At 34.4% G+C, this 27,512-nt stretch overlaps 2 protein-coding genes across 2 annotated transcripts in view; both read left to right on the forward strand.

The window, feature by feature from the left end:
* The first annotated feature begins 253 nt into the window (after positions 1-253).
* On the forward strand, positions 254-11,349 carry klhl7 (kelch-like family member 7). The gene is made up of 12 exons (XM_058754807.1): positions 254-344; positions 439-701; positions 2,844-2,946; positions 3,036-3,129; positions 3,212-3,336; positions 4,570-4,745; positions 4,830-5,004; positions 6,308-6,450; positions 7,354-7,594; positions 7,676-7,877; positions 8,971-9,068; positions 10,569-11,349. Exons 2-12 carry the CDS (start codon positions 570-572, stop codon positions 10,889-10,891), a joined length of 1,812 nt encoding a protein of 603 aa, XP_058610790.1. The 5' UTR covers positions 254-344; positions 439-569; the 3' UTR covers positions 10,892-11,349.
* A 1,738-nt stretch (positions 11,350-13,087) lies between these two features.
* The window catches only part of dennd3a (DENN/MADD domain containing 3a), a 30,671-nt gene continuing 16,246 nt past the window's right edge, over positions 13,088-27,512 (forward strand). Inside the window, exons 1-14 of the mRNA XM_058754305.1 lie at positions 13,088-13,334; positions 15,617-15,804; positions 16,784-17,057; positions 17,136-17,251; positions 18,020-18,150; positions 18,229-18,340; positions 18,451-18,570; positions 19,421-19,639; positions 19,833-19,948; positions 20,821-20,976; positions 23,328-23,424; positions 23,511-23,614; positions 25,500-25,678; positions 25,941-26,471. Coding sequence (XP_058610288.1) covers positions 15,721-15,804; positions 16,784-17,057; positions 17,136-17,251; positions 18,020-18,150; positions 18,229-18,340; positions 18,451-18,570; positions 19,421-19,639; positions 19,833-19,948; positions 20,821-20,976; positions 23,328-23,424; positions 23,511-23,614; positions 25,500-25,678; positions 25,941-26,471 — 2,239 coding nt within the window. The 5' untranslated portion in view covers positions 13,088-13,334; positions 15,617-15,720. The remainder of the gene's footprint in view (positions 13,335-15,616; positions 15,805-16,783; positions 17,058-17,135; positions 17,252-18,019; positions 18,151-18,228; positions 18,341-18,450; positions 18,571-19,420; positions 19,640-19,832; positions 19,949-20,820; positions 20,977-23,327; positions 23,425-23,510; positions 23,615-25,499; positions 25,679-25,940; positions 26,472-27,512) is intronic.

The following is a 27,512-nucleotide window of genomic DNA, read 5'->3' on the forward strand; positions in this document are numbered from 1 at the left end:
ATAACGATAATAAAAATAATAATAATAATAATACATTTGTATGTGGTTTATTTATATCAGATCTTTTTTTCATATTAAAACAAATACATTCTGCATTTAAAAAATAACTCAATTTTTCCTCATTTCGAAAGATCGCGTTAGTCTATACTGACATTTTAAAAATAAAATAAAAATAAAGCACTGAAAGAGCAGTTAATGTATTTCTTTTGTTGTTTAGGTCTTTTATTTTGACAGGCGTTATTGTTAAATTGTCACGTACTTCACATCATTTCTGTCACCGATCGAGAATTTATACAAAACGCAGCTAGTAAATAAACTTTTGCCAAAACTCCTACACTTAAAGAGTAACTACCTAAAACTACCTTAAGAAAAATAATAATAATAATTTAAAAATTCTTAAATAAAAATCGTTTATGGACTTTTATTGCGTTTCTTCAGCAGGCGGTGATCCCGAAATCCTGCCGCTTCCTTCACATCATTCCTGTCTCATATTTACACACAGAGCCGAGCAGCACACCTCAGTGTGTGGTTTTAATTAAACGCTCTAATCATACTCTGAATAAAGCACGATGAACATGGCCTCCGCATCAAGCGAGAAGATATCAGGACCCAAAAAGAAAAGCGAGAAGAAGACTGCGTCCAAAGAGGAGTTCAGATTATTGTCCAACATCATGGGAGTGATGAATAACTTAAGGAAACAGGTAAATATCAACAGATATCTGACATAAGCATCATATAGTATGAAGTTCCTGACATATGCACGACATAATCCGATACATTCATTATATAATATGAGATATCTAACATCTTATGCATCGTATAGTCTGATATCTGACATATCCATAATAAAATATGGGATATCTAACTGCGATAAATTTACATACATAACATAAAGTTTGCTAGAAGTAATTTCTTACGTTAAACTGAAAATAGGTAAATGTGTGTATATATGTTTTTTTTTATTGTGGAACAAGTTTTAATTTTATAATAATTGTATATTTTGGAAATAATTTACACAATTTTTAAATAATACAGTGATAATAAAAAATGATAAAAATAGTAAAATAATAAAAATAATTTATATGTGTTATATATAATTTATTTCTGTTAATCACAAGATATCTTTCTGTGGGTTATTATTCCTGATATTATACATCTGATATTGTATCTGACACCTGATATACAGTGGGGCAAAAAAGTATTTAGTCAGCCACCAATTGTGCAAGTTCTTCCACTTAAAAAGATGAGAGAGGCCTGTAATTTTCATCATAGGTATACCTCAACTATGAGAGACAAAATGAGAAAAAAAAATCCAGAAAATCACATTGTAGGATTTTTAAAGAATTAATTGGTAAATTCCTCTGTAAAATAAGTATTTGGTCACCTACAAACAAGCAAGATTTCTGGCTCTCACAGACCTGTAACTTCTTCTTTAAGAGGCTCCTCTGTCCTCCACTCCTTACCTGTATTAATGGCATCTGTTTGAACTCGTTATCAGTATAAAAGACGAGAAGAGGATTGGGAGAATGTCATATGGTCAGATGAAACCAAAATAGAGCTTTTTGGTAAAAACTCAACTTGTCGTGTTTGGAGGAGAAAGAATGCTGAGTTGCATCCAAAGAACACCATACCTACTGTGAAGCACGGGGGTGGAAACATCATGCTTTGGGGCTGTTTTTCTGCAAAGGGACCAGGACGACTGATCCGTGTAAACGAAAGAATGAATGGGGCCATGTATCGTGAGATTTTGAGTGAAAACCTCCTTCCATCAGCAAGGGCATTGAAGATGAAACGTGGCTGGGTCTTTCAGCATGACAATGATCCCAAACACACCGCCCGGGCAACGAAGGAGTGGCTTCGTAAGAAGCATTTCAAGGTCCTGGAGTGGCCTAGCCAGTCTCCAGATCTCAACCCCATCGAAAATCTTTGGAGGGAGTTGAAAGTCCGTGTTGCCCAGCGACAGCCCCAAAACATTACTGCTCTAGAGGAGATCTGCATGGAGGAATGGGCCAAAATACCAGCAACAGTGTGTGAAAACCTTGTGAAGACTTACAGAAAACGTTTGACCTCCGTCATTACCAACAAAGGGTATATAACAAAGTATTGAGATGAAATTTTGTTATTGACCAAATACTTATTTTCCACCATAATTTGCAAATAATTTATTTAAAAATCCTACAATGTGTTTTTCTGGATTTTTTTTCTCATTTTGTCTCTCATAGTTGAGGTATACCTATGATGAAAATTACAGGCCTCTCTCATCTTTTTAAGTGGAAGAACTTGCACAATTGGTGGCTGACTAAATACTTTTTTGCCCCACTGTATATATAATATAAATATTGTATTATATAACTTAGTTTTAATAACTTAAAATATTTATTTCATATATATACACACACACATATAATTAATACATATATCATTTTAAGTTATAATAATTTTTTACAATTTATTTATATCGTAAATTGTAAAATAAATGAATATGTTTGTTGATATTTAATTGTAAATCAGTTTTAACTTTTTAAAAAATAAAATATTTTGAAAATAATAATAAATATGTTTTTAAATAATGAAATATAATAATAAAATATTTTGAATGTATTTTTTTTATTTTTAGTTGCAATGTTTTAATAATGATGAAGACACATAATCAACAATACAGAAATGACTGTGGTGAGAAGATGAAAAGTTGTCACGGTTGTTTTATTATTAAGAAATAATTCAAATTATGAATAAAGCACTATCTGTGAAATCAAAGCAGTTTGTATGCACGGCTGTACATTTCTAGTCTGTAATGCACAGACCTGGAGTTTGCAGGTTTGTCTGACGGTGTGTGTTTGCAGGGAATCCTGTGTGACGTGAATCTGGTGGTGCAGGGCAAACACATCCTGGCACACAGAGTGGTGCTGTCCGCCGCAAGCCACTTCTTCAACCTCATGTTCACATGTGAGAAACACTTCAGCATGCATCTAACACAGCTTTCTAGTTATACACAGACACATCTAAAACAAATCCTGCTGCTTTTGCATGTGCAGCGAGCATGATGGAGGCCACCAATCACGAGGTGGAGCTTGGTGGAGCAGAACCGGAGATCATCGAGCTGCTGGTGGAGTTTGTCTACACGGCTCGGTTAGACTGACGTCTCTCCACAGATGCATAACATGCATTTTACATGCATTTAAAGCTCATGCATGTTTTGATTCTGTTTCAGAATCTCAGTGAACAGTAATAATGTTCAGTCTCTGCTGAACGCCGCTAACCAGTACCAGATTGAACCGGTCAAGAGAATGTGTGTGGATTTCCTGAAGGAGCAGGTGGACCCCACCAACTGTCTGGGTGAGACACCCGCATCTTCAAGTGTCCTCTATGGAGATTTTCCTGTTTATTTCATTTCTGTTTCTCGTTTTTATTTTGTATTTCTAATAACTATATATGATATTATATCTGACATCTGGTATATTCATCTTATAATAGATGCAGTCTGGCATGCATCACATAATCTGAGATATCTGACATGCATTTTCATTTCTCATTTTTTTCTGTTTTATTTCTATTAATCACTAGATAATTCTATATTTCTGTGGGTAATCATTACGGATATTATATAAATCTGATATTATATCTAACATCTGATATATTCATCTTATAATATGAGATATTTAATATAATATAATATGAGATCTGACATATGCATCACATAATCTTAGCTGAAATATGCATAAAAAATGATGATGATATGTGACATGCATCATAGTCTGTGATATCTTTACATTATTTACTAAAAGCAATGTCTAACAATAAACTGAAAATAGACAACAGGTAAATGTGTATATTTATATGTAAAACAATTGTAAACAAAATTTACATATTAAATAAGATATTTTAAATGTTTATATTTATTAATAATGTTTATTAATTTGTCTTGCAATTTATTTTTATTTTCATGTTGTATTTTTTATTTAATGTTCATTTAATTTTAGATGTTTCCTTTTTCTATTTTATTTCTATTAAATCAGAAGATAATTCTATATTTCTGTGGGTTATTATTGCTCATATTATTAATCTGATATTACGTGTTTACTAGATTTATTTGTAGAACAATTTTAAACAACATGTTTTAAATAACAACATATTTAGATGTATTATTTGTTTAATACTGGTGATAGTTATTTATTTAATAAATAATATTATTTATTTAATATTTATATATTTACAATTATTTAATATTATTATATATTTAATATATTTTATTTATATTAATGCCTGTTTCTCTAATGTTTTATTTCAGGTAACCACGAGATATATTATAATATATATTTCTGTGTGTTATTATTGTTGATATTATAAATATGATATGATAAAAATAATTTTGCAAGTGATTTTTAAAATTTGTGTTCACATTACAGCTCCAATTTAAAATTTGACAAGCTTCATGTGAAATAACGTTATAATTTAGAGTTAAATATGCTTACGTTGCTAGAATCCGATATGGTCAGTGCTATAGAGTGCATTATTATACGGCAGCTGTGAATCTGTAGAGGAGTGTTGTGATTGGGTGTTTTTTGTAAGGCATCAGCGCATTGGCCGAGTGTCTGAACTGTCCTGAGCTGAAGGTGGCGGCGGATGATTTCATCCACCAGCACTTCACAGACGTCTACAAGATGGACGAGTTTCTCCAGCTGGATGTGAAACAGGTGACGCACCTGCTCCAGCAGGACACGCTGACCGTCCGAGCCGAAGACCAGGTGACAACCCACAGGCCGCCATGAAGGCTGGAAACTCAACTGTGTTTGATAAGATGAATAACGTGTTTCTGTGTGATTGTGCAGATCTACGACGCAGCGGTGCGGTGGCTAAAGTACGACGTCTTGAACCGACAGCAGTACATCGTAGACATTCTGGGGAAGGTTCGATTCCCCCTCGTATCCAAAAACTTCCTCAGTAAGACCGTTCAAGCAGAACCGCTGATCCAGGACAACCCCGAGTGCCTTAAAATGGTCATCTGTGAGTTACTGACACCTGATCACTAAAAACTCACGTGTGATAAACAATCTTTTATTTAATATTTTATTACTTTTTTTTTTTTTTTAAAGGGGTCATCGGATGCCCATTTTTCACAAGTTGATATGATTCTTTAGGGTCTTAATGAAAAGTCTATAACATACTTTGGTTAAAATTTCTCAATGGTAGTGTAAAACAACACCCTTTTTACCTTCTCAAAAACAGCTCTGTTCACAGCGAGCCGTTTAGTTGCATGTTTCTTTAAATGCTAATGAGCTCTGCTAACCCCACCCCTCTGATGAGCAGTTCTCTGAGACTGTTAACTTTAGCTGCGTTCATCGTGAAACTTGCTAACTAGCACGTTATTAGGAAAGGCGATTTGCAAAGATTCATAAAAATACTCACTTCTTCTGTAGGTGAAGCTGGATCATGAATGATTTGTGCGAACATAGACGCATTTAGGTAGATTCTCTTCAAAAACAAATGTAATCCACTGTGTCTTCAGCAGCTCAGATGACGGGAGGAAATGACTGCTATGTTCATTATTACATCCAACAACAAAACACCTCAATCGCTTAGGAGACATTCTTGTCTACAGCTGCTCTGCCGTCGAAACACTGGCAGACCGATGACAGCTCACTCAGGGCGGGTCTAAAGTAAAACGCCACTGTCAATCAACAATTGTGGGAGGGGCCTATGCAGAACTACATCACTCTGCCAAGAATCTCAGAACAGCTTCATCTGAGAAAGGGGTTATTATTTATAGGGATTTTAAAAAACACTGGGTGGATTTTTATAATTAGGGTGGATGTGTACAAACACTGACAACACAACATGTTCAAACAACATGTAAAAGTGAATTTTGCATCCGATGACCCCTTGAAAAATTCATACATTTTACTTTTTGGTTTATGGCTATTTATAACTATTTAATTCTTAATTTTCTTTTCTTTTATTTATTTGATGTATTATTATTTTTATTTGACATATTTACTTCATTTTTATCTTTATCAAAAATTAAATTTAAACAAATGTAATAATTAAAGAAAATGTAATATATTAATTATAATTATAAAATGTATAATAATAAACATTTAAATTATTTTATATTTGTTTATATATATATATATATATATATATATATATATATATATATATATATATATCTCAGTGTCTAAATATATATATTTACTTAACACAATTACATTTCTCTTAATAAATTAAGGACTAAATTTTAGTTCTAAATTATCTAAATCCTTTCTTATCCTGTCATTATTTAACTCCGAGCTGGTGTGTTTGTTCTCAGGTGGGATGCGTTATCATCTTCTGTCTCCAGAGGACCGTGAGGAGCTCGGTGAGAGCAGTCGACCGCGCCGCAAGAAACACGATTACCGCATCGCTCTGTTCGGAGGCTCCCAGCCACAGTCCTGCCGCTACTTTAACCCGAAGGTACACACTCAGCCTGAATCATCTCGAGAATCCAACAAACTATCTGCGAATGTCAATTACACTGGAAGATTAACAGCCGTGGAAATATTTGATTTGCATCATTTCGGGGGTTTTTTTGCAATAAAAAAAAATTATTAAATAAATAAAATCATTAATACAATTATAAAGTCATGAAAATATAAAGGTCTTTAATAAATAGAATTGTTTCACTTTATGTAATCTAAATGTCTAATTCTCTGTGAAATCACAAAACACTGGGACTTAGGTCCACAGCCATGGAAAACTATTTTTTCAAACAATGAATTTTTTTTATTATTTTTTATTTTTTATTTTTTATTTTGCAAAACAAATAAACGAAACAAAATGTAATAGAAAAATTTAAAAATTAAATGTAAAGGTTTTGAATAAACATAAATATATCACTTTATTTAGTAATGTGTGACTTTATGTAATCTAAATATCTATAAAAAGAATCAAAAACAAAAACCAAAGGGGCTGAGATCCACAGCATGGAAAAACAGGAAATATTTTATTTATATAATTATTTAAATTATTATTAATAAAACCAAATCATAAAGTTATACAAATTTAAAACCCTGTTAATGAGTATGCATTTTCTCATTTATGTAACTGCTGGAAATATTTTATTTAGAATAATTTAGTTTTTTTAATGATTACATTTTTGATTCAAAAATAAATATTAAAAATAAAAAAATAGATAAATAAAAATTCATGGAATGTTCTTTAAAAAAAGTTTTTAATAAATTGATAATGGTATAAAGATAATATAATAAATAAAATAATTAATAAAATCTTTTGCAAATATGTATTTTTTAGTTTATGTAATCTAAGTCTGCATAAAATGATTTTTAAAAGTCATTATCCTGTGTTTGTGTGCTTCAGGATTACAGTTGGACAGACATTCGCTGCCCCTTTGAGAAGCGACGGGACGCCGCGTCTGTGTTCTGGGACAATGTGGTTTATATCCTGGGCGGCTCTCAGCTCTTCCCCATCAAACGGATGGACTGCTATAATGTGGTGAAGGACAGCTGGTACTCCAAACTCGGACCCCCGAACCCGCGGGACAGTCTGGCCGCCTGCGCCTCCAAAGGGAAGATCTACACCTCCGGAGGGTCAGAAGTGGGTGAGTTTGTGCAGAGCATCCCATGGGTTTGGAGAGAAAGAGAGAAGCCAGTAATGTTTGATTGGTGGATTGTGTTGACAGGAAGTTCAGCTCTGAATCTGTTCGAGTGCTACGACACGCGTACAGAGACGTGGCAGACGAAGCCTAACATGCTGATGCCGCGCTGCAGTCATGGATCGGTGGAGGCCAGCGGCCTGATCTACGTCTGCGGAGGAAGCCTGGGAAACAACGTGTCCGGCAGAGTCCTCAACGACTGCGAGGTGTACGACCCCAACACTGAAGAGTACGTCTGTGACCAAAACTATTAACTAGCAATGAATTGCTTTTCCTAGCAATGGGTGGATATTTATGACTTGTGTGTCATAGTTTCAGTGTTATTTTAGTATGATTATACACTATTATAGTACTTATTAACATTTTTAATGTTTATTAATTTTTATTGTTTTGTTTGTTTAATTTGATTGTTTTATTAATTTGTCGTTTTAGTACTCAATTATTTTAATTCAGTTGGTTGCCAAGACAACATTTTTAATTTTTGTTTTAGTTTTTTAAAGTTTTTAATTAATCTAATATTTATATTTTATTTCAAATTTATTTCAATTCATGAAAAAGTTTTTAATAGTTTTAGTTAACAACAGCAAAGCATAATTTTCTCACCTTCTGCTCCAAAAATAATATAATATATAAAATAAATATGTTTTCTATTTTCAAGATACAGACCAATTTAGTTGCATTTCTTAGCAGGTTGATATTCATGACACCTACATCTCATCTGAATTTTTAAAGGAATAGTTTACCTAAAATGTAAATTCTGTCATAATTTCAGTGTGTTTTAATGTTATTTATAAACTATTATAGTGTTTATTAATATTTTAAGTTGGCTTTTGTTTTTATTTGTTATTTTAGGTCTTTTGGTACTTTAGTACTATTTTAGTACTTTACAACTTCAACTTATTTTAATTCAGTTAGTTGCCAAGGCAACATTTTTAAGTTTTTAAGATTAAGTTTATAATCTAATATTTATATTTTACTTCATTTCAATTTTATTTCAAATAATAAAATTGTTTTAAATAGTTTTAGTTTATAATATTCAGAAATAAACCAAAATAAATTATAAAAATTAAAATACATGTATTTAAATAAAATAAAATACGAATAATATTTTAATTAATATTTCATTTCAAATTTATTTCACTTAATGAAAACCAATTTTTCTCCAACGAAGAAAAAAAAAACTATAAAAATATCATAAAAGTACAACTTGTGTGCTATGATAAAAATCAAGATTTCCCATAGTAATAATGAATTAAATCATAAAATTACTTATTTATGTTTATTTGAGCTGTCCCGTTAAGTGTGTGTGTGTGTGGTATCAGGTGGAGGGCTCTCTGTGGGATGCGGGAGGCCCGTAAGAATCATGGTCTGGTTGTGGTGAACTCAAGAATATACGCCGTCGGCGGGCAGAACACACTCGGTATGTTTCTATGAAAGTTTACTTCTTGTGCCAATATTTGCTATATTTTAATATATTAATGTTCCTGCTGATCCTGGGATGATGATTTCTTATCAAACCACCTTCCAGGCACAAGCATCTGTTGAGTTGTTAAGCTTGACACAGACAGTGAGACAAAGTAACACATTGTTTTCTTTGTTCTGCAATGACTGAGTACATTTAAAGAGATATTGTGAAAAAAAAGAAAAAATAATTTCTTATAATAATAGCAGTGCTAGTGTTAGACATGTTTTGGTCCAGAGCTACTGTTATGTTGTCATGATGTGACAAATGACAAATAGATGCAGGAAAGACCAATCAGAATTCAGTATGCAAATACTGCAGTGACACCATCATTTTATATTTGATTTAGCCATGAAAATAGCCTTGATGCTGGCATGGCATCAAAAAGTGAATAAATAAATAAATTTAACATTTTATTTACATTTATTCATTTTAGCAGATGCTTTTTATTCATGACTACATAACACACAGTTTGTCCTAGAGTTTTTTTCCTGGAGAATTCAACCAAGAAAATTCATAGAATTCATAAAATACCATGTATTGATATTATTATTATTATTATAATTTTTTTTTTTAACACTAGATTAGAGTTAAAATGCAGAAATAATTTATAGATAAATAACTTGATGTAAAAAAACACTTGTTTACGGATTATGAAAAATTAAATTACAGTTGTTTTTGGTGCAAGAAACCTCGAGTAACATAAAAAGTTAACAAAATATTACAATATTTCATATTTACAACTCTGTACTCTTTACTTTTTTTTGGCAAAAATTGAATTATTTTTATCTTTGCCTTCTCATTTTCTTTTCTTTTAATTTCTGTATTAATATTTTAATTGACTTCTTTGACTTTACTTGTTTACTGTATTACATTTATTTAATATTATGTTGTTGTTATATATATATATATACACTAGTCAACATTTGAAGTGGATCAAAATATTTCATTAAAGTTGTCCTAAAACCAAAATGCGTCTTAGGACAACTTCAATTAACTTTTGATCCACTTCAAATGTTGATTACTATATATATACAAAAAAAAAAAAAAACTTATTTTAATAAAATCTTCTAAATATAAAATATTAATATATATATATATATATATATATATATATATATATATATATATATATATATATATATATATATATATATATATATATATATATATACATACTAATAAAATATGAATATAATTATTTAATTTACTTGTAATAAATATATGTATTTAATTATCCTTTTGATACTGTCATTGAGCAGGCAGGGGTATCTACTATTATCACAGTTACGTTTTGTCTATATTTTGTTATGGAAAAAAGTTCACACTCTGTCCCTGTGTATTTATTCCTCAAGAAATGATAAAACAATATGATATGGCCTCTCTGAAGTCATTCCAGGTCATTAAAGGTCAGGACAGTATGTTTTTTGTGATCTGTGATGGTGGTGTTTCTCTCAGGCGGTCTGGACTCGGTGGAGTACTACGAGATCGGCAGTAACGAGTGGAAGATGGCGTCTCCGATGCCGTGGCGCGGCGTGACGGTGAAGTGTGCGGCCGTGGGCTCCGTCATCTACGTGCTGGCCGGGTTTCAGGGGGTCGGCCGTCTGGGGCACATCATGGAGTATTACACCGAGACTGACAAATGGGTGGTTTCCAGTAAAGTCCGCGCGTTTCCCGTCACCAGCTGCCTCATCTGTCTGGTGGACACATGCGGTGCCAACGAAGAGGACATGAATTCAACATCTTCATCCTCCTCATCATCGGCGGATGGAAGAATGTAGCGTTGCTATCTGAGCATATAGACGATATAAAACCACTGGAAGTCACGGAGCAGAGAACGGACTCAGTCCTCATTGTGCCAAGTCTGTGTCTTTAGTGCAGATGTGAAGAGCTTGTGTCGCTCAGATTGAACCAGTCAGGTTTAAACATAATTTTATTGTTGAAATAAGACTGCTTTTGTCTTTATGTCCACCTCTTTGCCAGTTTATTTTGATCTTGGAGTTTTAACAGACAACTTGTGGGTGAAAATATCCACAGATGTCCACAGTTCATTCTTTGGAAACATTTGTACCTCTGCATTTAGCAGATTTGGGGCACTAAAACGCATTTTATGTTGGTTTTATGTTTTAAGTATTTGTGTTTATATTGTGTAAACAAACTTGTAACTTTTATTTTTTAAATAACGATCATATTGTCATTTTGATGTTGCAGAACTTCAATAAAACAGACCAGAAACTTTCTCAAAGTGTCAGTATTACCAAAGACTATAGAAATACACTACTGGCTTAGCTCGCTGCTTTTATGAGATGAACTGAAATAAGCGAAAAATAAAATATCCATTTCCATTCTGAAGATAACTCCTTTCCACATCGAAGACACAAATCCAGCACAAATTTACGAACATATTCAGATGAGCGAGAAACACTCCATTAAAATGACGAGCTGCACCTCAAAATGCATGTGCGACTGAAACATTGAGCTTTATCGAGTTTGTAGCTTTGTCAGTTTTATTTTAAATAGTTTGACCACTGCAATTCAGTTGGTGACAGTTCAATAGGAAATCAGTTGTATTTGTAAGTGCAGTGTAAATGCATGTACAAGTGCTAGAAATATACATATATTAGTGCTGTCAAGCGATTAAAAAAAATTAACTAATTAATTGCATATTTTTCTGAAATTAATCGCAATTAATCCCACCTAACATTAAAGTTTTTAAATATACTTTTATATTGCAATAATTCCACATTCAATCTTCAAATTAATGTGCAAACAACATAAAGACAATATATTTTTTAATATTTGCTTAATGGCATCTTTTTTTATGACTGAAGGGCCAGTATCACTGATACCAATACTGATTTCTCTATAAAATTACCCCCCCCCCATGCAACATTAGAGTATAATTGAGAGATATCAATTTTAACATTTATTAGATTTTAAAACCTTCTAATTTAAGTGCACTTAAAATAATCTTCACATAAACCCATTTTAATAAATGTCATATTTACCTGTGCCCTTCAGCAGAAATATACAGAAATTGAAGTTATGAAACACTAAATTCTAAATTAAATATAGATGAATCCTTAAAGCTGTAAAAGTTCATTTTTTCCTCTTTTTTTTCCTCCCCTTTGCCCTTTGATTAATAGACATCACAGCAGCTGGTTATTATTTCTTTAAGAGCTGTCGCTGCTGAACATGACGCAGATCTGACACGCATCATATTTTCTCTGAACTCTTTTTACCATTTCTGACCCACTTCAGGCCTCTATTAATGAACTGACGAGTTGAATCGGGTGTGTTAGGTGAGGGTGACAGTGCTCGACTGCTCCAGGACAGTTGTGAAAACCATTCAGAGACATGTTTTTAAATGTGACTCATATAACAGGATATTACATGCACGCACAGTTTTAATCGCCTTTTTGGTAACTTCATGACTAACTGACCACGACATTGCATGCACGTAGTGTATTTTGCGCTTTGATATATATATATATATATATATATGCATATACATACATATATATACATATACACATGGAAATGATGGTCTTTAGGTCAGTAATCAGAAATAAACACTAGGCGGCGTTTTAGCTTTAAAATTGATTTATCAGAGTTTGAATACATAGTCAAGAGCATATACAAAATAAAATGCATATTAATTACTGTCCATGAACCTTCATTAGTCCTGTTAAAATCAGTCATTGCGGATAGATTTTGTACGTTTAATCCAATAGTTTTTCAGCTATGGGAGTTTATTTTACGAATTCTACTATGTTGACGGCTTTGCATATGAATATTAATTACGTAAGGTGACGTTTGGCTTGTAGTCCTACCTGATTGGCCGAAAAGGCGGGCGTTACGTCAGTTTGCGAGTGACGGCGTGACGCAAGAATATTAATTAGGTCATCTGACTGGACGCTTCAAAAAGGTTACTAAGCAACGTCAGCATTACCTAATTCATATTCATGAGGCAAGCCTTTCCATAGTATGATTGATAATTTCGGCAGCGGAGCTCAAATTGCGGGATTTCCATCCATCTTTCAGAAAGAGTTTGACGGCTCAGGTCGCCACTGTATCCCGCCTTTATAGTCTTAACGAGGCGTGTTTTGTAACTGACTCTGATCTCTACATCAACAGCAGCGGGTTATTCTTTTACTTTCAGTCGCATTTCCATTCACGCTGAGTGATTGACAACACGCTGTAACTCGGAGCCGCAGGACACAGGTTTGTTTAACTGTTACTCTGTATCTTTACTAATTATGAATGAATATTTTACTGCTGCTACTGCGTTAAAGTTATAATGAATCTTTATACAGATCGGAATATATTGTACATGTGTCACAGACAGGATATTTCTCCATGTTCAGTCACTGTAACGTTATATTTTATGCTTTTAAACTCGATCTACTCGGTGTTTTTCTTTAGTTTCGGTTGACAGCGTATCATAGAAAGTGAAAACAGATGTGAAATAGTGCATGAAATATCGTATTTTAAGCAAAACCAACCGATAATAACAAAATCATAGGTTGTTTTATGTATTTGTCCATTGAGCTTGTTTAATGTGTTGTCAGCTGAGCTGTTCACAAATAGAACTTGAACTTTTGTCAATTTCGAGTTTTTAGATATATATATATATATATATATATATATACAGTGTGTGTGTGTGATTTTAAATTATAATGATATTATACGCAAACATTTTATTTTACATTTTGCTATTTTAAATACATATGCACATATACACAGTTTATAAATACATTGTTGTTAAAAATCGAAGACCACAAACTTGTGTTTCTTAATGTAATTTAAAACAACCATTTAACTTGTTAACTTAAATAAATTAACTGAAATGTTTCAGCTGTGTGACACAAATTTTTCATTCATAAAAAGGGGGTCGTATATGATAATTATACAGAAGGCTAGAACACTTGTTTCCAGTAGTATGGCCACACAGAAGGAGGTATGTGCTCCGGAATGACAAACCTTGCTTTTCTTGGTTTTTCCCAACTGGTCTGACGTCTTTGTCAAACTCGGCTCCAGCAGTATAAATGCTCTCTCTGTCTGTACGTGATTTCACTCGCCGCTTTGCTCAGGAATCATGAAGATCAGGATCTGTGTTGCAACTATTGTGCATGTGGTGTAAACACGCATACAGTCTTACAGTAGATGCTTTGGTATGCTTTTTTAGATATAGAACTGTGACAAACTCCATATTTTCATATTCAGTCCAAGTCTTAGTCTGAACTTGATCCAGTTTCTGACAAGAAGCAGATGTTGTGCTGGGAGCGTTTCACTGTGTGTAGTCACTCTGATGGAAAAACAGAGGAGCATTCAGGGAGAACCAGACTATTAGACTGTATTATTTAATTCTGACCTGACCTCTAATGATGCAAATTAAAATTTGAAAACATTCACTTAAGTGGAGAAAATCTTGTTGAATATCCTGTTTCACAAATACTTCACATTGTGGAATAAATTATTTGCAAATTCAGTTTGACGTTGACTTTAACATGCAGACCTGGGGTTTTCAATTTGTTAGGTGCCACAGACCCCCAAATATCCCCATCCTCATGTGAGGGAACCCCGTCCTGAAATTTGAAAAGTCAGCTATGTATTTTAATGTATAAAGAAGACCCAATTTAAACTGTAAGATATTTTATTTATTTATTTTAGCTTATTTATTTATTTATTTATTTAAGGTTGTTATAGTTAGCTAAAACTAAAACCATAAAAAAATTGTGACTTAAAATAAAATAGTTGTTAACTGAAATAAAATAAAATATAATTTTTTTTAAACTTATTTTAATCAGCTAGTTGCCGAGGAAATTTTTATTCAGTTTAACTTTATAATTAAATTAAATAAAAATAATTAAAACTATGTAGACATTAAAAATAATGAATAAATATATACATAAAAAATTAGAAGTAGTGTACAAATAATAATAAAATCAGAATATATAAAAATAAAAGCTAATTAAGACTATTAATGAAAACTGTAATGTATCTCATGGCTGCTAAAATAACACTTATTTATTTAGCACTGTACTGTTAGATGTAACATTTATTTATTTAAATCTCATGTTTTATTATCTATTTATTTTTACATTTGTCAGTTTTTCTCAAACTTTTCCACGGACTTCAGTTTGAAAACCCCTTTTCCAGATGGGAGACACTGGATCTTTAAATCAGAAGTTTTTGATTGTGAAACACAAGCCATGTTCTCACATTATGCGTCTTGCATAGTGATGGTTTTATGGGTGACAGTTTTTGTACCGCATACTGTGCAACCTTCCCTTTTTGTTTGCGTGCATCTTTAGATATAAATAATCCATATAGCTGCTTCTTACACAATATTAATTGCTGTTTTTTTAGTCTCTGTGATATTCTGGTCTCTAGATGTCGCATGACTAACCATAAGGAACAGTGATAGTGATCGCTTTCACAGTCAGTGCTACTAAAAATGTCTGGTGTGAGATAAACTGAAGTCTTGGTAACCATTTCAACAGACCTACAGGAAGTTGAAGAACCACAATGGGGCCGAAGACTGAAGACTAGTGTATGTGAGTGGCTGGAAGACCATCGAGTCCAGAGCTCAGCAGAACCGGTTCTGATGGCAGAAAACGTCCCATCTGGTCTGTTGGAGGCGTGTGTGGTGCTCGGAGTATCAAACGAACGTCTCAAAGAACTAGGCCTGGTGAGACGTCTCGAACTGTTTATTTCAGTGTTCACAGCCATTCTGTGCAAAATGTTGAGCAAAAAACTATGAAAATGCTGTTTAAAATTCTATTGATAATTATTAGTAATAATGATAATAAAAAAATAGCCTTTTTATGAAATAAATATGTACAGTATGTGTTTTAAATATATAATTATACATACAGTAGGTAAAATATAAGATATTGTCCTGTTTAATATTTTATATCGTCCTGTATAATATATTATATATAATTGAAAGCATAAAATGTAATTAATTAAAAAATAAAATATTAATGTTCATATTACTAATGTTTTATAATATTTATATTAAGAATACAATATAATAGTTCAATTAATTTTTATTTTAAAAATTAAAGGTGTTTTGTGTGTGTGTGTGTGTGTGTGTGTGTGTGTGTGTGTGTGTATATATATATATATATATATATATATATATATATATGAAATAATAATAAATAATTGTACACACACTTAATTAAAAAATGAATAAAAAAATTCCCATGTAAAAACTTTCCAGAATTTAACTGTATGTATGTATATATACAGTGGCATGCGAAAGTTTGGGAACCTCCTGCAGAATCTGTGAAAATGTGAATCATTTTAACAAAATAAGAGAGATCATACAAAATGCATGTTATTTTTTTATTTAGTACTGTCCTGAGTAAGATATTTTACAAAAAACAATGTTTACATATAGTCCACAAGACAACAACAAAAAAAAAAAATAGCTGAAATTATTAAAATAACTCCCTTCAAAAGTTTGGGAACCCAAGGACAGAACTAAATAAAAAATAACATGCATTTTGTATGATCTCTCTTATTTTGTTAAAATTATTCACAGATTCTGCAGGAGGTTCTCAAACTTTCGCATGCCACTGTAATATATATATATATATATATATATATATATATATATATATATATAACTGAATGTTGACTGTGATCTTGTTTGGTCACAGCTGCAGGGTAAAGATAAAGAGCCTCTGGTGGAGGCGGAGGTGCTGCAGGTTCACGCGCCACCGTTTGAGAGTTCCAGTAACGGCACTGAACACGATCACGCTCCAGCCTTCGGCAGAGTCCAGCGGAGACGCTCCTTTAAGAAGAAGAGAGACCGACCGGTTTCCACCATCAGCAATTCTGGACAAACCAACGAACCAGTGGTCGCTGCTTCAGACGACCTCAGCGTACCTCAGAACATTGACCTGATAGCCCTGCCGCAGCTCTGCTTCCCAGGTAACCTTCGCAAATGCCTCAGTCTGGTATTCTGTATCTAACAGTAACGCTGACAGTGTCTGGTTTGTCATTGGACAGATGGGTTGAGAATAACCCATGAGAGCAGAGAAGACTACTATCATTTCCTGGTGTTCACGGATGTGTTTGGGAACCAGACTCATGGTGTGGTGGCTCAGTACTGCAAACCTGTTCATGTGAGATGACTTATCTTTAGCTGAGAGTATTATCTATATTACTATAATAATTATGATTAAAAAAAACTACATATATACTGCCATTCAAACGGGGCCAGTAAGATTATTGTTTTTGTCTTATTTGCTTGCCGAGGCTGTGTTTACTTGATCAAAAATACAGTAAAACAGTAATGTTGTGAAATATTACAATTTAATATATTATAATCATAAAATAACAGTTTTCTGTGTGAATATATTGTAAAATGTAATTTATTGCTGTATTTTCAGCATCATTACTCCAGTCTTCAGTGTCACATGATCCTTCATAAATCATTCTAATATGCTGATTTGCTGCTCAACAAACATTTCTGATTATTATCAGTGTTGAAAACAGTTGTGCTGCTTCATATTTTTGTGGAAACTGATCAGTTTTATTTTTCAGGATTCTTTGATGAATAGAAATTTGAGATAAACAGCATTCATTTGAAAAAGATAAATCTTTTATAACATTATAAATGTCTTTACTGACACTTTTGATCAATTTAATGCATCCTTACTGAATAAAAGAATAATAAAAATCTTACAGACCCAAACCTTTAAGCGATAGTGTATATATGTAAATAAAATATAATATATATTCATATAAAATATGCTATATATATTCAAATATAATATGACATTTAATATATTACAAATATGCATATATATAATGATTATTATTAAATTCCCATGTAAATAAAGTTTGTAAAATGTAGTCGCTTATTCATTTGTCATGTTGTGTTACTGTAGTTCCAACTAGATAATGGGATTCATCAAAACGGCCATCGGCTGAACAAACTCCAGCGTCTGTTCACCACATACAGCATCTGTATCATCTCCAAATATCCATATTATAATGCCCTCAGAGACTGTCTGTCCAGGTAAGACCCACTCCATAACATTATTTAGCAGTAACATGAAGTATTTGTTGTAATCGGGTTATTTCTCTTCTATCATAGTTTCTTGCTCCAGCTAAAAACGTCCCGCATGTGTGAGTTTGAAGAGCAGGTGAAGGAGTTTTCTGCCAAACTGGCGCTGGTGCCCATCCCTCCTCCTGGACCGCTACATGTGGTGAGCATCATCACTGTTTACTTAGAAATGTGGTTATTTTACCTGTGCAAGGTATGCAAGCTGTTTTAGATCACATACTTCATTGTTGGTCTTTGTGGATGTTTCTCTAGGTGTTCAATCTCAGACCCTTTCAGATTGAACTTCCCTCCAGACTGGATGTGGATCGACCCGTCATGGACCTCGATCTTCACCTGCCCTTTCTGTGTTTCAAACCTAAACAGATCCTGCAGGTCAGGAGATTCACGCCACTTCTGTGCCTCTTACAATCATATACATCTCAACTTAACAGGGTTACTATTGTGAACTAGAACTATTAAAAACATTTGTGTTCGTTGAAATAAAGCAAAATATATTTATTAGATGAAAAGCTTAATCTATGAAAATTCGAAATGTTGATTTGACAGCTAACTGAAATAAAAAGAAATGTAGTGCATAAACTGATATATAAATAAATTTAAGCTACATAGAATTATTCCAAAAATCTCAAAAGCATATAACAATTACTAAAACTTAAAATAAAATAAAATAATAATATTCAATGAAAAACTGACTATTAAAATGACTAAAACTGAAATAAAAAGGAATTAAAACTAATAGAAATATAAAAAAACTAATACATATTACAAAAGCACATAAAATTACTAAAACTTCAAATAAAACATAAATATTAGTTGAAAACTAAATGAAACTTTTTTTTATTTAACTGAAAAAAAATTATTTAACTAAAGTTGAAGTGCTCAAATTACTAAAACTTAAATAGAAATAAATTAAAGCTATATAGAAATATTTTTTTTAAAACTAATAAAAATTACAAAAGCATATAACAGAATTACCAAACAAACTAAAATGAAAATATAAAAATAAAAGAACTATAATAGTATATAAATAACATTGGGAACTATGGACATTTCAAGCCATTTTAAAAGTATTTTGTCTCGACCGGCCCTAAACTAGCAGTTAAACCTGGATCAAACTCACATTTTTGTTTTTGCAGGACATTTTTAAGGAGATGCTTATATATATTTACAGCTTAATAATTTCAAAGGAGCTCAAAGTTGTTGATTGTTTTGTTGCTCTCAGATCATCAGCTGTATCCTGATGGAGCAGAGGGTGGTGTTTCTGTCCACCAACTGGGCCAAACTCACGCTAGTCGCCGAATGCTTCATGATCTTCATTCACCCGCTGCGCTGGCAGCATCCGTTCGTGCCTGTCCTCTCTCACCAGATGCTGGACTTCATCATGGCACCCACGGCCTACGTGATGGGCTGCCACACTTACCACTTCGAGGAGATCGCAGAGGTACGGACCAGCTTCATATCATGCTTTATTTTGACTACATGCTCCAAACCCTTAGTAAACCTTTTCCATTCAGTTTGGAAATGCTGATTATGTGACACGCAAATCAGTTATACTGCACTAATAGCAGTTTACTTTTGCAAAATAGGCCTGACTTATTGCTCAGTTGGTGATAGATTCCTGTGTTTTTTGACAGGAGTTGGATGATCTGGTTCTTATAGACATTGATCAAGGAACAGTGTTGTCTTCAAGTTCAAACAGACTTGAGCTTCCAGATGTGCCACTGACAGCCAGAGATTGTTTTATATTTCGGTAAGAGATTTTTTTGGAAGAATATTCCTGTTTCACTTTGCATACAATATTGTACAAAAGTTTGGGGTCAGTGAGATTTTTTTACAACTTTTGAAAGAAGTCTCTTCTGCTCAATAAGACTGGATTTATTTAATCATACAAGAAAAAAACTAACAAAAACAGTAATATTGTGAAATATTATTGTAATTTAAAATAACTGTTTCCTATGTGAATATCTGTTAAAATGTAATTTATTTCTGTGATGCGCAGCTGAATTTTCAGCATCATTACTCCAGTCTTCAGTGTCACATGATCCTTCAGAAATCATTCTAATATGTTGATTTGCTGCTCAAGAAACATTTCTGATTATTATCAATGTTTAAAACAGTTGTGCTGCTTCATATTTTTGTGGAAACTGTGATAAATTTTATTTTTCAGGGTTATTTGATGAATAGAAAGTTCAAAAGAGCAGCATTTATTTTAATAGAAATCTAACATTTAAATGTCTTGACTGTTACTAAACATCAGTGTGGAGTAAAAGACATTATTTTTACATTGTAAACATGACGCACATGAAACACTTCACCTTTATCTTGTACAGGATGCAGCAGGATGTTTTTGTAATTGATCACAACATGGCATCCCTTATTTTTAGTTTGAGGTGATTCACTGGATTTTGAACAGGCTCGCTGTTGAACATGAACCTGCTGTGTACAAAGCATTAAACTCAAAGGAGCTCAGAGACACAATTAAGTAAATTGCAAATAATGAACTTAATTACTCCTAATAAACGGAGTCATCCAAAACAGAAGCAGGGCTCAAATTGTGTTGTTAGTTCAGTTTGAGGTTGTCGTGTGAATGCAGTGTTGTGTGTTTTGTGTGTGTTTGTGTAGAGCTAAAGGACTGCAGCTTCACTATGATCTGGATGTGTGTCGCGTCGGCAGCCGCACTGACATCAACGAGCTGCGCGCTCACAGGAGACAGTGGCAGCACAAAGTCAACACCGTCATCCTCAACGTCACCATGGAACTCATCGTCAACATCTTCAGGTCTGGAGCTCAACACTTCTAGAGCTCATATCATCATGTTTTTTGTCATTGTATTCATTTCTTTGTCAATTTGCACAAAAGACCGTCTTAAATTTGTTTTGCATGATCATGTTTTTACCCTCTCTCTGACTCCTTACATTGTGTCCTACACTATACTTAAGTTAATTTTTTTTGACGTTTGTAAAAAAAAATTATTGTTATTGTTAGCTAAAACTATAACAAATTGATTTCTGTAATTTAAATGAAGCTGAAATAAAATGAAATATAAATATTTGGATGAAAAACTAAATGTAAAAAATGTAAACAATTTTTAAAAAAGATTTTTCCATTATATTTTGCTAATTTTGTCCAAGAATTAAAGGTGCCATAGAATGCATTGATACAATATTTAAAATTGTTCTCTGATATCTACATACAAGTTATGTGGCTTAGGTAAGGGCAAAAATTCTCCAGAAACGTTTTTTTCATGTGCATTTACAACCCTAGGATTTCTCCCTAGAATTAAACAGTCTGTTATTGGCTTATTTGGAAGGGTCATGAATAATAATGTTAAGCTCTGCTCTGATTGGCTGTTTCACAGTGCGGCTCATTTCAGTAGCTCACAGCAGGAAGGAAACACAGGGAGGAAAATATATATTTCAATACTTTCTCTCGCAGTTATATCGTCGGGTAATTATACTGTATATAAAATGCGGGCATCAGGGAGCCGCTATTAATATGTGGGGCACTGAAACTGTTTTCAAATGCACGATCGCTTTTTACTTTCACTTTCGCTTTCAAGAGTCGTGATTGCACGTACTCTATTTATACTATGGAGCGGCAGAACTTAGTTACCACACATTTTACAAGATCAGATGCTTGTCAGTGGTTCTCAGGATCTGTAAATCATTCGCCATCATCCTCAGTCATCTCTCCTTACTGTTTATGTGGTAAGTGAAATCTTATGTACTGTAATGTAACAGGCTACCGCTAGCAAGGAGCTAACCATGTCCCTTTAGTGGCTCGCGTTATTTTATTAGAACGCGTTATTTGCTTTCCGTGCCTTTCTGAATACAGACACCAACCCATCCCTGCACTTCACATCCCCTGCACAGCCTGGAACATAACATTTATTTCCATGATCTGCCATTTTCGCTGTTTCCATGTACAGAACTCTTATTATTCAACTATGCCAAGGTAAACACAGTTTTCCATTCTATGGCACCTGTAAAATGTTTACTGTAAAACACTAAAATTACTCATATTAAAACATAAATTAAATTAAAGCTAAGTAGAAATATTTAAAACGACAAATAAAATGACAAAAGCACCTCACAAAATTACTAAAACTAATATTAAACAAAAAACTGAAAATATAAATATTAATATGAATAAATACTATAAATAAATACTACTATAATATATGAATAGTACTACAATGACACTGATGATAACAAACAATAAACACCATTTAAATGTTTTTTTTTTTCTTCTAAAAAGTCACAACTTGCAAAAAGCAGTGTTTAAACCCCCATAAATCGGAATATTATGTTATATTATATTATATTGTATTGGATTATACAATGTTTAAAAAAAAGAGCTGCAATGACCAATGAGAGGTGTTCAGATGAGTCATCGCTGAAATGCCGCTGTTTTCTTCATTCTCTCGCTGACTTAATACCTCTTTCTGGCGAATTCGCTCATCAGAAACAACAAAGTGCAAATGTGTGCACGAATCTGTAAGTGAGATATTCATTTCATAGTGTAAACCGCTTCAGTGATTTTAATGGGTGTGTTTGAGAGTGCTTGAACTCTAGACTGTCAGTAAAAATCTTCTTTGATAATATAAATGTTCTTTGTTTTCTTTCTGTGCGATAAAAGTATTATGATTAGTAGCCTAACTTACAATGTTTTTATTCACATTAACTTTCAATGTTAAATTCACATTAAATATAAAGTCAGTCGTATTAAAATATGTTATGGCATGACACCCATATTTAATAGATTACATTAATAGGTTACTTTGACCATCGCCCACTAGATCAACTCACATAATCTATAAAGGTGAGAATCAAGAAATTTCATGATATAGTTAATGTGTTTGTTTCGAATAAAAAGGAAAAAATAAATAAAACATAAGTGCTGTTGTGGCGGCTCTGTCTCACATGACGACCCCTGCCCCCCAACTCGTGCCCCCTCAAAAATAATGCGTGCATGACGCCCCATTTATATGAAAACAGGTTTTATGAAGGTTTTATTCTCTAACAGAAGCATCCTGCAGTTTCTCCTGCTGAAATGTGAACACAGTGATATTGTTTAATGCTCTGTGATTGATCTGAAATCCATATGCTGTCTTTTTCTGCTCTCTGTAGTGAAGTTTGTGACTTCCTGAACTATGAGCATCGAGTTTTCAACAGCGAGGAGTTCCTCAGGTCCAGAGAGACGACCGATCACGAGTTCTACAAGAAGGTAAATAAAGACTCATGTTTGGTTATACACTCAGCGTGTGCTTCTCTACCAGACCCACTCACTCATGTATGTGTGTGTGCTTTTAGGTTTTAGACACTCATATATTCCACTCATTTCTACGGGAACGTTTGAACAGGAAGAATGATGCTTTTACTCGCATGCAGCTGAACATCCGCTCAGAGACTCGAAGGTAAATATAAGTCAACATTAATGGACTCTTTCATCTCATCTCTTTTTTTTTTTCTTCCTGTGTCTAGTTTTTATTCATTAAAAGAATATCCTGTTATTTTTCAGCTTTTTTTAATGGGTCGTTTTGCATTACCATGCCAAAGCATGTAAATTAAGTGCATTTACAGTAAATGACAATCAAGAGAGCAGACCTAAAAATTGAAATTGCAAAGCTTGCATGAATTGCACAATCATAAAAACGTTAAGAGTTGAAGATTCCTAAATCCTCTTTCTGAGGTAGGACTTCTTCTCAATGCGGATACGGCACTGATTTAATGTCTGTGTGCTGAGTTTGCAAAATGTAAACATTCGGGGCTTTCGCACCAAATAGTTGTAGGAACTAGCCAGCAGAGTCATTCCTAGACAACCAATTTCTCCCTCGGGCCGTTTTCCTGGTTGCGTTCGCACCAGCAGCAGGAACTCTGAAGCAGCCAACAGCAACATCTTTATGTGCGGCATTTACAAACATCAACAACCGGTGAATGGAGGATGCCGTGATCTGAGCTGTTTTTGTTGTGTGTAGTGGGTTTCGTGATATTGGAGATGAAATGTAAACGCACAATTTACATAATTTAAAGAGCATGAATATCTGACTAAATCTCCTATGACACCTTGCAGTGTTATCATTGAGGCTGAGAAAAAAACACAATGCTGCACGCAACAGGTAAATGCCGTTATTATCACTGTTTTCCATGTTCGTGGAGTAAATATTTTTACATGGCTTTTTAAAAATGCTGGTGTTTCGTATGCGTTTTATCAGCATACGCTTACGTCACTAGTAGTTCCTATAGAACTGTTTTAGACCCTGCTCTGAAGTAGGAGCTAATTTAGTTCACGCAAACAGAGTTCTTAGAACTAAAACCGTTCCTAATTCCTGTGTAGTGAACACACCAAAAACCGTGAATTTCCGCCGATAGTTCTAGGAACTATGAATAGGTCCCTCCAGTGCGAAAGCCCCTATTGTTTACAACTTTTTAGCTGATCGTGCATTAGGGATGTGCTTGATGAAAAGTTAGTAATCAGGAATGTGACTATGTATTCTGCTTAGTGTGAATACATGGGATCTGTGCATGTAAATCCAGCCTAATAGACTGATCACTGTTTAAAGGGCTCATTGGTGACCAGAAACGGAGGACACAATTAGGTGTCAAATATATACAGAAAACAGTTAGTCATCGCAGGAAACAAAAAGCATCATCGCCTCCTCATTCCTTTTCTGTCCAGCAATGAGAATGAGGCATGAATCTGTCTCAGTGTGATGATTTCTATTGAAGGAAGGGGAAGTTAAACACTATATTTAACACCACAGCAAACCTGCATGCCAGTGTGTACCAGTGAAAACATCTCACATGTGAAAGGCACAGCAGGCAAAAAAATCCTGGTTAATTCTCCAGGGTCAGAGGACAAGTGTAACATGGACGTTAAAAACTAAAGTATGACCATTTTTCAGATCATTTTGACTCGTCTCTTCCTGGTAACAGATACCAAGGAAAAGTAACCAGGGTTCTTTTTTTTTTTTTGGTAATGGCATTAGTTTGAATGTAACTTAACAGGTTTTGTAAGTGATTCTATCACAGCAGCCTGTGTTTTACATCTGAGGAAGTAAAGCATAGTTTTCACGGTCCTGCACGTTTACCTGCTGTAAGTGTATTTACTGTAAACATGTTCCCATTCATTCCTACTCATTGAGGAACATATTGAAATGATTATCAGCAGGTCACACATGCAACACAAGACATTAGGTTAAAAAAAAAACTATTTTTTTTTAAGATTCAGTTTGAGTGATGAAATCCATCATCTGATGAGAATGAGCTGAAATAAAACACATCTCTGTCTCTGTTGCTCAGGATGAGAGCCATGACAGAGTCTCCTCGCAGACCCACGATTGACGAGATCCGCAAGTACGTCAGAGCAGAGAACGGCCTGAACAGCAGGCTGGGGATTAGTATGCCAAACCTGGCCGACCATCGACTGCTCACCGTCCCGGTCCGACAGACGTCCATTGGGACCATGCCTTTCCAGAGCGGTGAGGAAACTTGACTAAACTTTTAACAACACATCATATATTCTGAAACAAGTCTTATCCAGGGAACGTCCAGGAATATTTTTTTCTTTCTCTTTTTTTTAAGATAAATATTCATGTTTGCTATTGTTAGTCACTTATAATTTAGGGGGATTTTTTGACATGAAGGCCCCCACTCTCCAACACAATGTAATATGAAATATAAAATAAACGTAAAAAATAAAGTCATAGTGCATGTCACTTATCTCCTATTTTATGTTAACAGGTTCCTGGAGTCCCTCAAGGCCAATCAAAACCTTTAAACTCCCAGAATTCCCTCCGCCGCTCGCCTACCAATACGTTCAGAGTTACTACAATGATCTCATCAAAGAGCTGAGCAAAGCCATCTCCGCGGCAACCCCAGATGACTCCGCCCTCCTCGCCCGTTATTATTACTTGCGAGGACTGGTGAACTCTGTTGTTGGGAAGCGCGTGGATGCCCTCAGAGACTTCCAGAGCTTGTATAAAACAGACATGGACATCTTTCCTGCTGCGCTGCTAAACACGTTGGTCGAGTCTCTGCCGGCGGAGGAGAGGAGGACGGCCGAGCGACGCCCCGATTTGAAGCGTCTGATCAGCTGGGTGAAAAGGGAGAATGAACGGGAGCAAGCGCGACCGATGGATGGCGGGACAGTGAAGAGATTCGAACTGCCCAAGAAACACTTGCACATGGAGGACTTTGTGCGGCGCGTTCAGGAGTCGGGCATCGTGAAGGATCAAGGCACCATCCAGCGGCTGTTTGAGGCCCTCACTGTGGGTGGGTACAAAGCACAGCCAATCAGAATAGAGCTGTTGTTTGTTTCGGGCAAACTAATGGGCTAGGGAAACTTATTGAGATCTGGCAACCTTTCCTGTTCTTGCAATCCAAGGCTGCATCAGAAAGCTTAGGCAGCTGACTTGATGCCTCACTGGCCTATCAGGCAATGACTTTGCAGGCAGCGCTTTTGTGTACCTTCCAGAACTGATTTCTGACAGACTTTGCAGAGAGTTTAATGTTTTATTAAAGAGGGAGCTTTGGTGATAACTAAGCAAATATTTTATTACTACAATACTAATTTCTCGTAAGAAATGACATCAAAAGTGGAAAAAGTTGGTCAAAGATTTAACACACAAACTGACCATCAACCTCGGCTTTCGGATGCCATATTTGTTTTGTTAGCGCAACTGTCACAAATTCGAATGTGCAGAATAGATGGATAGATTGCTGGATACAGTGCAGGGACATATAGACAGATAGATAGATGGGTGGATGGATGGATGGGTAGATAGGTAGATGATGGATGAATGGATGGATGGAGGGATGGGTGGGTGGATGGAAAGAGAGATGGATGGATGGATGGGTAGATGGATAGACAGGTAGATAATGGATGCATGGATGTATGGATGGAAAGAGATGGATGGATGGGTAGATAGACAGGTAGATGATGGATGGGCAGGTAGATAATGGATGCGTGGATGGATGGAATGAGATGGATGGATGGGTAGATAGACAGATGGATGGATGGATAGGTAGATAGACAGGTAGATGATGGATGGATGGATGGATAGGTAGATAGACAGGTAGATGATGGATGGATGGTTAGATAGACAGGTAGATGATGGATGGATGGAAAGAGATGGATGAATGGGTAGATAGACAGGTAGATGGATGGATGGATGGATGGATGGATAGGTAGATAGACAGGTAGATGATGGATGGATGGATAGGTAGATAGACGGGTAGATGATGGATGGATGGTTAGATAGACAGGTAGATAATGGATGGATGGATAGATGGATGGAAAGAGATGGATGAATG

Source organism: Onychostoma macrolepis, chromosome 19 (assembly GCF_012432095.1).
Source record: "Onychostoma macrolepis isolate SWU-2019 chromosome 19, ASM1243209v1, whole genome shotgun sequence".
In the NCBI taxonomy this organism is placed as follows: domain Eukaryota; kingdom Metazoa; phylum Chordata; class Actinopteri; order Cypriniformes; family Cyprinidae; genus Onychostoma; species Onychostoma macrolepis.